Below are 13,535 nucleotides of genomic sequence, written 5' to 3'. Positions count from 1 at the left end.
AATAAAAATATCCAAAAGACTTGAAAATGAAAGAAACAAACTCTTAGTTAAAGATTGAACAAAAAACAAATTGCTTTATACTTTTATTTTTCACTATTAATTTCATTCTAAAAGTGATGAGGATAAACAAAAGATTTAATGCTATTTTAACTCAGAATTATCACATATCAAGAAAAAATCTCAAAGCCAAAAATTACTCTTTACAATATATTCAGAACAAATAAAATTGTAAAAGAAGATATAAAACAATTGGCTTATTTTCTTAATGACAATCCCCCCCTTTGTATCTTTCATATGAATGGAATAAATGAATGAATGCTCTATACTTTCTCTTTGATGATGAACTATACACAAATAACATCTTCAGTAAACAAGTGAAAAAGTATTCTACATGACAATAAATGTTCAGGATGTATATTATACATCCCAAATATTATTAAATAATACATGTTTTGAGGACAAAAAAAAAATGAAATTTTTCCAAAATTCTCATCTAATAAAAATATAATTAAGCAGCAATGGAGTACTTTTTTCCAAAGGCCCTTTTTCTCCTAAAATTATGTAAAATTGCTTTTATTTTTTCCTTGGATTTTTATTGTTATACTATCTTTTTATAGTACTCTAATGCCAGAGAGATTTTTTAAAAGCAATTTTGCATAGTTTTAGATGGGAAAGAGCCTAGAAAGAAAGATATCCATTATTGTTTAATTTTGTTTGTGTGATAAGAGGCATATTAAAGAAGGCTCTAATTTATGTTGCTTTATTTTTATATCATATACTTTTTCTATAACATTTATATATGACTAACCTGAGATATATCATTTAATAGCTCTATAACAGAATTTGAATTGGATTCAACAGCATGTAATTTATGGGTAATAATTATATTTTATACATTTTAATAAAGAATAAGAAATAAAGAGAAAATACAGCTTATATATTTATCATATCATTTCTTGATATTTATTGTACAGTACATCTTTTAGTTCAAATTACTGCCTTAATATCAAAAATCAATATTCCAGAGTTTATACAAAATTTCAATATTCAAACTACAAGAAACAATAAAGTTTTATACTAAAGGATAAAAAGATTAAAGAAGTAGATAGATAAAAGATAAATACCAATAATAAATTTCGAAATTAGAAGTTAAAATATCCTGTCAAGTTAATCTATTTCTTGACAGATTCTACAAGTAATACAGAACTTCAGTCTTCAAAATCTCTTTGCTGTACCACTAGCTGATTGGTATTCTGGTAATGCTATATGAGGTAGGAATTTGAATTAAATCTAACACCATAATACTCATATCACAGATGTATGGTGTCAGAAATGCATGCTTCCAGCAGCTGTTTACCACAGAATCTCCATATAAGAGTCTATTCATTATGATGCATCAGACTAAACTGCAATTTGTCTGAAAGGGCCATACAGTAGCAATCATTATTTAAGTGTTTTGTCACCACTTAGTTCTTTATATCAGTAGTGTAGGGTCAAGAGAAGTTTTTTACTCACTGTTACAACATCGGACAGCGAATAAAAAGTCTCTTCTGTAACAAATGCTATTGAACAAAGCTTGCAGATGTTTTTTGATATATAGAATCACTCCATTATTATACTAAGGTGATTTGCCAACACCATTTGATACAAGTGCCACCCTCTTTGTTCATTACACAACATTTTGCTCCAGACGTTCCATGTAGATGCTTACAACTTTCTTCTCTCTACTGATTTAATATTTGTGTCATTATTCTTGCATCTCTTTCAACATTGGGAATATTGCAGAAGGATAAACCACTTTCCAGAAGTTCCACAATCCTGTTTCACTTGAAGTTCAATAGCTGTATCTGTGGGTCTCTTCTGCTGCAGTATGCTGCACTGTTAGTGTATACTGAAAATTTGAGGAGTCATCTATAGATATGTGATCTGTGCAATCTGTATTTATACCTATACTATAATAGTTGAGTGAATGCAACTTGCACTGGAACTTTGCACATCAGTTGCTGTTGTATTGATTTTATTCCCTTTTATAGACTTGCAGATTTCCATCTATTCCTAAGTATTCTTTGTAGTGTTGTAATTTCTATAAAAAGTGTATTGTTGAAACAAATGATTGATATTAGAAAATATTTACTTTATAATAATAATTTTTTCCCAAAAATGTCAATTTGTAATACACTCAAACCTGTTTTTGTGTGATTTTTTATATGTGCAATGTGTTTTGTGCAATTATTTTTGTGCAGTATACCAATTTGATTGAAATTCATAAATCGCACACAAAAAATCACACAAAACAAATCGCACAAAAAAAGACCGCACAAAAACAGGTTTGAGTGTAATTACTAAAAATTTATATATAAAATTTTATTATAATTGAATTTTTAAGTACAAATAATTGTCATATACTATTCTGAATGAAAATATAAAAAAAACTAGTTATTTCAAAAAAATCATGTAAATAAACTTTACATCAGCATGATTTTATTACAACAAATGCAGGTGTTTCCCTACTTACGAAAAGGTTAGGTTTCTGAGGTTTTGTTGTAAGTCGAAAACTAACCTGGAAAGTACATTTGTAACAGAATAACTCGAATAACCTCTTATTTTTAGTGTTTGATCCTAAAATGTACTTAATAGAATACATATGCCTGTTATCCTGCTTACTACCTCTTAGTAGTAAGTGTTTCAGATGTGGTTTTTTTTCCATAACATTCTTAGTTTTTTAATGTGAAGTTTAGTTTCCATTATAATAAAGCAACACTTCTTGCACTTATCTCCACTGCTAGATTTCTATTACATTTTGGATGCATTTTTGAAGTATTAATTGTAAAAGTTCATAAAAATTGAAAACAATGGTGAAAAACACTGTTACTCCAATGTTACTGACTTCAATGCCATCTTGTGAGTGGTGATGGAACATCAGAATTCTTGAAAAACAAAAAATGATTTTTGCAATAGAAATAATCATATTAATTATTTATTACTGGCAAAAGACTAACTTAGACACCACCCATGATTGGCAAGAGAACTTCATAATTTGTGTGAATTTAAATTTTAGATGTACGGTCAAATTGTTTGTAAGTAGGGGAGCCCCTGTATTTTTGATTACTCTCGTTAGTCTTCCATTAGGTATAAATTCAAATACAAATAGATTTTTACATTCTAGAACATATAATGTTTTGAATTGATTGTATGCTATATTTAAAAGTATATAAGCAAAATTGAATATAAACAATAAACAACCATACATGTGTATGTTAAAATAACATTATACAAAATAAAGTAATTAATTTAAACTCGTTATATTTGTTAAAACATTATCAATTTATTTGTTATTTTATTTTACATATACACACATAATGGTTTATTGTTTATATTGTATTAATTTTGTTTATATAATCTTAAATACAGTGCATGAAAGCATTATAAGTTTCAGGATATAAAATTTCATTTATATTTGATGGTGACCTGATAAAAGCAGTTAAAAATGTTTTTTTAATAAAATTATTCAGGTATAAAGTTTTTATGTGATTTTTAAATACAAGTGTTTATATATTTATATTTATACAAGTTTAAATTATTTCAAATAAATATTGAAATAATTCTTTTGATGTAATTTTAGACATGATGTTGCTGATGTAGGAGGATTAACTGCATTTTCATTTGGTGATGATGAAGTAGATAGGCATGTGATGGTTTTTAAAAAGGTGGTTATTTATAATTTTGAAGTATTTTATTTTCTAATAAATGTTTAAAATTGTTAAAACTTTTAATTAAGAAAGTAAATTAAGGAATAAACAAAAACAATAAATGTATATGTAATTTCTATATCTTACAGGAGTTTTTATTCAAATTTTGTATGAGATAAAAAACTTTATTTTAGGAGTTTGCCCCCTCAGATGATGAACTCTTAGCTTACAGAAAAGGAGAAGAATGGAATCCTGAAAAAGCTAAAGAAGCAGCACAGCGAAAGGTAAATATATCTAATTAAAAAGTTTTTGATTACAAGATAAAATGTGATAAAAATTTTGTTCATTATGCAATTTCAATTTATAATTTTTATCTAAAGAACTTGTTTTAAAAATGAACTCAAATATATGTAAATGATTATTTGCAAATAAAATTATTTGTTGCAAGCAATTAATTATTTATATATTTATATATATCATTAAACCCAATATGTTAATAATAAACCAAATGATTGCCATAATTAATTTTATCTGGAAGTGAAGTGTCTTGGAGGTCCGGGTGACCACACAGTAAGTGGGAGGGAGTCGCAGGTTTCAATCTCGCTCTGGGCCGATTCTTTTAGACTATTCTAACATTATTTAAGAAATATTAATTAAAATATTATAATTATTATTTTCAATAAGAAATGGCACCTAACATCTACCTCTAATATCAAATTACTCAATGGTCTAATTATTAATATTAGCAAAAACATACCATAATTAGCATTAATTACAGTGATCATTTGATTTATTTATATTTATAATTATTATTTTTTCTTTAGGCTACATTGAATTACATGCTAAAACTTTTTAATTCCTATGAAAAGCATCAAAACCAAATTTGATGAATTTAACATATGCCAATCAATTGTCACCATAATTTAAATCAGTTATCCATGATTTAATTAGAAATAGTAAATTGAATTTTCATTCTTTAATTGAAATTAAATAAACTGTTAGTATCATTATTTACAGTATAAACATATGCTGCTGTGTGTTTCTGTATGAAATTTCACTGATACTGTTGTCAAAAATTATCATGTATTACAATTTTATTGTTAGTGATGAAAGAATTTTCTAAGTATTATGTTTTCTGCAAATAACTTATATAATATATGTGTTTAAAAGTCAGTTTTAAAATGAGTGAGATTTAGCTGCAGACTTTAAATTGCAATTACAAAATCATCTAATAGCTTTTCCTTTGTCTAAACTTAGCAAAAAGTTTTCAATAATGTGAAAAATCCTTTGTGCCTCACATAGAAATTTTTTGCAATTTTGTCAGATTAGCCTATATCAGATCAAGGTGAAGGCATACTTGCAGAAACACTAAGTGTTTCTGCAAGTATGCCTTCAAAAAACAAACAATTAATTCCAATAAATATTGTCTCCAACTGGATGAACTAAAGGTTGCAGTGCATCAAAAACATCCAGAACTTGCAAATTGATAGGGGGTGTATTCCATCACGATAATGCAAGATTGCACATATCATTAAACATGCGCTGAAAACTTCTAGATTTTAACTAGGATGTTTTGAGTTACCCTCCATATTCTCCAGATATTGATCCTTCAGATTATCATCTTTTTCATTCTTTGCAGAATAATTTAATGGCATAGAATTTCAATCTTTAGAAGGTATGAAAAATCACATGGATAATTTCTTCAACCAGAAACCCACTCAATTCTGCACAGATGGAATTATAAAACTACTCATTAGGTGGCATAAGGTTATCAAACAGAAGGATGAATACATTGGATTAAAGGTTTTTATTTATTTCAAAATAGAGTGCTCCTTCTACCATCCACCCAGACATTAATAGACAAAGAATTGCACCTTATTAATAGGGCAGTGCATAATGCTGGATATTCTACTTACAGATTTCATTATCTCCTTAACCGTGTCAAGAACAAATTATTTCCAAAATCTTTCCTCTGCAACAAAGAAGAACTCACTCTAGTACAACCTCCGATACCATTTTTGGGCCACATATCCCTAAAAATAACACGTATATTTAGAAAACATGATTTTTTGTTATCCATAGTCCCTCAACCAACATTAAGAAGAGTATTGTGCAACGATAGAAACTCTCACCAGAGGATTTGATCCGGGATCCCGACCACCTTTTAGTCCCAAAATTTTCGGGATTAAGTTTTCCTGATCCTGAGATTTTCGGGATTGACATTATTTTAAAAAAGTTGCGAAATAGACTGCATGAAGCAAAACGTTCAGTGCCAGTGCTCTTAACAGAATTGCTTGCCTATCATTTTAATATAAAACTTCTTGTATTTTGAACTAAAATGATAGGCAAGCAGTTCTCACTGGGTTACCTGGTAATATACTTTGTTTTTGTATTTTTGAATTTTCACAGGTGCCAATCGATTTCCTGGTGCAGTTGAGAGCACCTTTGGTTGGCTGTAGAGTTCTAACATAACCCTTCAAAAATTCTAATAAGTCATTCAATGGAGGAATATCATCACCCTTAAGTGATAAGATACATTTACAAAAGCACATGAAAGATTGCTGAAGAAATGAGTTGAGTGGCGTTTTATGCTACCTACAAAATCCTCATAGTAACAGTTTGGCTGACAATGATGAAATAAAGCATACATTTTCAAGTCTGAACAAGGTCCTGATAAAAATCCAGATTGTTTCATTAATTGAGAGATTAAATGGTAAAAAAACGATGAAGAGTGGGCTTATAAGTATTTACTAATGATTCCTCCAACTTCCATCAAACCTGAACGCGCTTTCTCAGCAGCTGCATATATGTGCAACAAATTGAGAAGCCAACTTGGTGATAAGACACTAGATGCGTTGTTATTTCTCAGATATTTTTGCAATTCAAACTAGAATGTTCCTATTAGATTAGTTTTCTTTGTATTTAAGAAAAATGTGACTGATTAATATTTTTAAATACTTTTTGCTAAGAAACTTACTTTACTACCTACTTACTAGGTTGTTACATGAAAGTTATCTATTTAGTTGATTTTAAAAGAGATTTTTGTTAATTTTTAACGTTTATTTGCATAGTTTGTTACATAAAGGTTTTTTCAATTTATGTAAGTTTAAAGAGATCTCACTGATATTTGAAAAAGAATAACTTTAACATGAAAACTGAGTGATTTTAACTCTGGTTAGTCTGATTAGTTAGAGTGATTAGATTAGCTAGGTGTATACTGTAAAATACGTTGATTTTTGTCTAGTTTGATTTGTTGATTAAAGAGCTGATTTCTGTAAGATTTTTTTATTTTTTATTCTTATTCCTTTCTCAGTTACATCACTGCCAAATACAGCACCATTATTTATGTTTTGAGTTTCTTGGGGTTATTACGTCATCACAGCACGTTTTTACAAATATAATAATTATTGCAATTTTAATATGTATTCTGAATTCCATCCTCGTTGTTTGTTAAAAAGCTAACTGTTCAAAAAATATAGTATTCAATTTTCGCCTGAAGATGACAACTGTAAGCTGTTGAAAGTACTTGTGACTATATGTGAATTTTTACAAATCATTGCTTGTAACACTGCAACACCGATATGTTAATCATTTATTTCAAAATAGTATATTTTATTTCTTTCTAAAATCTGAACAAACTTTTGGTTCAATCCTTTATTGAATTTAATTATATATAAGAACTACAATTTTTACATCATTTATTATACAGCTAATGTATATTATTGTAGTTACATTTTATTATGAATTGTTTCATCTCATGTTGAAGTTATATGGTGAGAGTTAACAGAAATGCATGCTATCATTTAAACACTTTTATGAATTACAGTATAAGAATATTAATGTATTCACATAAATGTTTGTCTTGAATGTTGCAGAGCCTCAGGAATTTGTGACTCAGATAATTGGAGTTCTATTATAACCATAAAACATATTCCCAAACTCTACTCAGATTTATAGTTTATGAAATGAAAAATGAATAAAATCAATTAATTAATGCTTCCTGTCCTTTAAATATTATTTTATTAATACTAGTTTATTGTGACTAGTCTATTAATAGGACTTATACTGATCTAACTTGTAGATGAAATCTCTCTAATTTCATTCGTAAGTTAGATCAATATAAAAAGTTGTATTAATAGATTATAGTCACAATAAACTAATATTAATAAAATAAATTTTAGGATATTTGCAAAGTCAGGTATCACCATTGATATTGTGATTGTCATTAATGAGTTATGCAATATGTAGAGTATCTTCAAAATTGATATTAATTATAGCAATTAATAATAATAACAAATGTTAATAATCTTTAATGTATAATAAAGTAATTTTTTATTTTCTGTGAAATATAAATATTTTTCAGTTTTTAAAGATTTATTATATGAAATTTAACATTGTTTTCATCACGGATCTCACTACTTAATTACAAAAGTAATTAAAACAGTTTTGTTTTTATTTTGATATAATTCCTACTGATATAATTAAATTATATGGTAAAATTAATCAAATATATTACAAAAATGAATCCATTTTTTTTAACACTATTTTCTATACTTTTGTGGTATTTCTAATTTTAATGTCGGTTGATTATAATCTATCATTTTTGATGGTGGCACTGCTTTTAATTAAATTAGAAAATTAGAAACATAATTGAAGAAAATTTAAAGTTTAATTAAATAAAACTTATTTAATTAAAAAATTAAATTAATAAATTTTTGACTTGAAAATTTAGAGAAAATATTAGGTGAATATTGCAAAATAGATTTTAATTTTTCCAATTCTGCCAAGTATATTGTAATTTTAGAAGTGATGCATTTTATCATGACAGACACTAGAGAGTGTTTGATGTATAATCCTACTTTTTTCTATTTGAACTCTGTCCATTGAGTACTAAGAGGGTTTTTTTTAGAAAGCATTCATGGTGGGCAGCTGGGTAGCCCAATATATCCAGGTGGACCACCCCTAAAATCCTTGGGAGTTTTTGACTGATCTGGCTCAATCCTGGGTCTTCCAGAGTAGTAGACTGCCACCCTAACTGCTCAGCTATCTGGCCACCTTTATGAACCTACTAGTTTATACTCATTGGTATAAAATGTTGGTAGATGAGAATGAAATAGTTTTTTATCATACCTAGTTACATTTACAAACAACTTTCTTTTCCAGCTAGTGATTTGAAAGAGATATTAAATTAATTCAGATCTGTGCATTGACAATGACGAAAAATTGTTTAGTTTCTATTCATGAATAAACCTAAATTATATTATAGTTACATAAATTCCTTATTGTCTACATCATCATGTTTTCGTGTCATGATAAAACATGTAATGACATTGTTTATAAAATTCATATATTAAAATATATAATAAAAATTAATAAAGTCCTGTAAATGTTGTGAAAATATTGAAGTATTTTAAATATTTACATTTAATCACTTTAAATGTGTTAAATCAGTGAAAATTTGATTAGTTCTTTTTATTGAAATAAAGTTAAACAATAATTAGTTATTAAGAGGAAAAATATTACTAACCTGTTTTATTGATAAAAAGGTTTATTGAACTAAATCAGATGGAAACAGAATTTAAAAAGAAAGTGTATTGAAACCCAATTTAATTTTCTTTTTATAAATTATGAATAGACTTTTCAACATTTCTAAAATTGAACTTGCATATGAAAGTAGTTGGGTTGGATATACATTATATGAAATGTAGTAAATGATAAGTCAGACTCTTATAGATATCATTTTTTAAACTTTTGTTTATTTAATGTTTTCAGTCTTCCGACTCCATCCTCAGAGAATACATTCAAATTGAAAATTTAATATTAAAACAGTTTATTTGTAATTCAAACTGTTTTTGATAAAATTGAAATCCTAATTAAATATTGTTTGAAATTGTTGAATTTGTGAAATTATATAGAGATTGCTAGCAATTGATTGGACTTTCTGGAAGATAGAGCAAAAATCGATCTTAATCTATATGCAAAAAAGAAATAAAAAAGAAAGTATTTATGTAATAATTCAATTTGAATAGCAAAAGTCTGTAAAACTAATAATTCCAGAAAAAATTATCTTCACAATATATGATTGTAACTTTTATAATGTAATTGTTTATACACATTTTACAAATTTAATTTAAACTAAGATGTTCTCACTTACAAAAGAAATAAGCTGAATGGCTATCAGCTATTACTCCATAATAAATAACATTTAATTATATGATGGCCTCTTTAGATTTCATGATAAATGTTAGACAGATTCAAAAGAATGTAAGATCCCTAGCAAAAAAATGGCCAAAAGTGTATTAAATAAATAATGTCTGAAGGAGTTGATACAAATAAATATGACAAGTAGATTATGATCTTAATATTTAGAGAATTCCATAAAGAATTTTAACATCAGCATACTTAACCATTCAAGTAGGCAATCAAATAACAAATGTTGTTTAAAATGAACAGATCACAGTAACAATAGTTTAGAAAAATCTTCTGTCAGTCATATTTAGCTTTAAAACTTTTAAATAGCATATAGTCTACTTTTCAAACAATTTGATTTTAATATCCTCAAAAATATCTCATAAATGATTAATTCTAACTGGATAAATGTAACTTAACTCACATAATCATATAAACCAGCACTAATTAATTGGGCTATTTTTCACTACTATTAATAATTAATATCTAATTATTAATAGTAGCAAAAAGTAGCTTGATTAATTACAGCAATTGTTTGGTTTATTATTAATTATCAAGCTTAGCGATGCTTATATATAAACCAGCATGTTTGAAAAAAAACATTTTAATTATTTTAAACAGTCATGAACCTGACAATGACTGTTTAAGAGTCGTTACTGTCAAAACTTGTGATCCAACAAGAACTTTTGATGAACAGAAGATTTTTATTCTTTCTACCCTGTGAGCATTAAGAGGACCTTTCACCAAGCCCATTATTGGTTTTTTGAGGTCCACATTAGGACAGCCAGGTGATGAGGGAGAAGGCCCAACATATTCAGGACCTCTCAATCAAGATTCAACCCATCCAGATTCATTCCCAGGTTACCAAAGTGGTAGGCTGATGCCTTAACTGCTCGGCCATCTGGTCTGTGTCCTGTATGCATTAAGAAGCTCAATTTTTTTAGGCCAGTCCTAGGTCCAACCAGTCCAGGACCACACTGGGGACAGCTAGTGATGAGGAACAAGATCTAGTATATCTCAGACAGATCTTCCCTGAAAAATTTCTGTGGTGTTCACCCAGACTTGATCATGGATCCTCAGAGTAGTAGGCTAATGTCTTAGCTGACTTGACCATTTGTCTTGTAATACATTTTGAGACTTAAGTATCTCATAAAAATATAAACAGCAAGCAAGAATAATAGTTAATTCCAATATAATTGAAATAATAATTGATTTACTAGTGTTACTACTATTATTGTACTGTTATGGTGGTACCCGATTTAAAAAATGGATCTATGATGAACACAAATTACAAAAACTATAAAACGTTCTTCTTTGGAAATACTCACCTTAAAGGAGTTCTAAATGCAGTCAAACTCCAGTTATTCAGATCAAATGGAACCAGATTTAATCCAGATAAACCAAAATTAATGGATATTGAAATTAAAGTCTAAAATTTCATACTTTTTAATGACTGAAAACAAAAAATATAATTATAATTAAAACATGCCAGGACAAAATTCATACTTTACAATATTAAATTCACAGAAGCAATCACAAAACCTTTGTGTCTTCTTTTAACGTCCTTTTTGCACTTGGGAAATAACTGTCTTTACGGCGGAGTCAACCTTTGTTTGTAGGCTACTCTTCCGCCTCAATATGTAAAACACGGTTAAAAATATCCCCAAAGCTTTTGGCACAATCATTAAATTTAATTTACAAAAAATATAATTATAATTAAAACATGCCAGGACAAAATTCATACTTTACAATATTAAATTCACAGAAGCAATCACAAAACCTTTGTGTCTTCTTTTAACGCCTACAAACGAAGGTCGACTCCGCCGTAAAGACAGTTATTTCCCGAGTGCAAAAAGGACGTTAAAAGAAGACACAAAGGTTTTGTGATTGCTTCTGTGAATTTAATATTGTAAAGTATGAATTTTGTCCTGGCATGTTTTAATTATAATTATATTTTTTGTAAATTAAATTTAATGATTGTGCCAAAAGCTTTGGGGATATTTTTAACCATGTTTTACATATTGAGGCGGAAGAGTAGCCTACAAACGAAGGTCGACTCCGCTGTAAAGACAGTTATTTCCCGAGTACGAAAAGGATGTTAAAAGAAGACACAAAGGTTTTGTGATTGCTTCTGTGAATTTAATATTGTAAAGACTGAAAACAAACTTATGTGCTTTACTTTATGTGCTTAGAAAAATCACAAAATAAAACTGTATGAATTGTAATTTTACTATAAAGGAATGATCACAAAATGAAACATTTTAACTCACTCGGGGTAATGAAAGAAAAAATTTGATCCCAACAATGATTTTTGAACATCAGAAAGAAATTTTACAATGAATTAGAAACTGAGCTTTGAAGAAAAATATTAACAGAACATGAAAGCAATGTTATTAAGGGCTGTTATCACAGGAAGCAAATGCTGAGATCTTAGTCAAATAGAATCTTGCAGAAGGAATAATAGAACAAGATGAATCATTTCTCATTCTAATGGAGTGGAAAACTTAGTTATCTATACTCTAGAACAGGGCTTCTTAAACTGTGGGTCACAAGATTTGACAATAAAATTTTATTCTATATATTTATGTGAATTAACTATTATAAAATCAAAATGTTGGTCAACTCTGTAAAATGTTGAAAGTGCTATCCATCCTGCAATATTAAATATTCAGCCAAGGTTTAAAAATAAGCAGATCCATCTGATTAGTAGTTTTCTTTTGTCTTTAATAAATGATAAAATAATATGTATATGAGAGAATTATTTTATGATTTATCAGCAGTATCAATAAGTGATTTTATTTGTATATCTATTTTATATATAAACAACAACTCCACAAACCTGATTTTTGATTAAAGCCAGACAATCTGCCAAATTATCAGGATATAATAAAGCTATTAAAATTAATTTTAATTTAGAACTTTTGGAAGAAGAGAATCAGCTCAGAGTGTGACTTGAACCCACAACTTCTATTTTATATATATATATATATATATTGGGGTCACAAAATTTTCTTCAGTAAAAGGGAGCCACAAATGGAAAAAGTTTAAGAAAACCATCTCTAGAAAACTTAAGAGTTGGCATAGGAGGCTGTCAAAATGTCTTCTTACGTCAAATGAGGAGTCAATACTGTAGAGATAAAGCATCATATCCCAATACATATTATGTAACTTTATCCAAAATTTTTAAAAATTATTGATATAAAATATGAGGGTAATCCCAAAAGTATGGTCTCCTATTTTTTTTTAGAAATACAAAGAAACGTTTTTTTCAATAATATTTACATCATTTTAAAGCTTGAACATTTATCTGTTTTTCTACGTAATCGCTATTTTGGTCTATGCATTTTTGTAGAAGCTGAGACAGTTTTTGTATGCCCATGTCATACTAGCTCGCTGCCATGTTGTGTTAAACTGATTCAAATTCACTGCCAATTGATCGAAGTGTATGGCGAGTTGTGCATAGATGTCAAAAACATTCTCAAGTAGTGTAGGGAGTTTGCAGCTGATCGTACTGAAATTCATGACGAAGAAAGAAGTGGGATACCATCAATTTCTGACGAGACAGTCACAAAGGTTGAACAAACCATGTGGGAAAATCGGCAGATCACTCTGGACGATCTCTGCATTTTGGTTCCTGGAGTTCCCATTCATAGGATT

General features: G+C 28.2%; 1 protein-coding gene across 1 annotated transcript in view; it reads left to right on the top strand.

Annotated features, from left to right (window-relative positions):
• The window catches only part of LOC136968864 (sperm-associated antigen 7 homolog), a 32,947-nt gene that overhangs the window by 13,690 nt on the left and 5,722 nt on the right, over nt 1-13,535 (top strand). Inside the window, exons 4-5 of the mRNA XM_067262915.1 lie at nt 3,623-3,707; nt 3,884-3,973. Of these exons, the coding sequence (XP_067119016.1) occupies nt 3,623-3,707; nt 3,884-3,973 (175 nt within the window). The remainder of the gene's footprint in view (nt 1-3,622; nt 3,708-3,883; nt 3,974-13,535) is intronic.

Source organism: Centruroides vittatus, unplaced genomic scaffold, assembly GCF_030686945.1.
Source record: "Centruroides vittatus isolate TY-2023 unplaced genomic scaffold, ASM3068694v2 contig_165, whole genome shotgun sequence".
In the NCBI taxonomy this organism is placed as follows: Eukaryota; Metazoa; Arthropoda; class Arachnida; order Scorpiones; family Buthidae; genus Centruroides; species Centruroides vittatus.
This window is presented reverse-complemented; position numbering and strand designations above follow the sequence as displayed.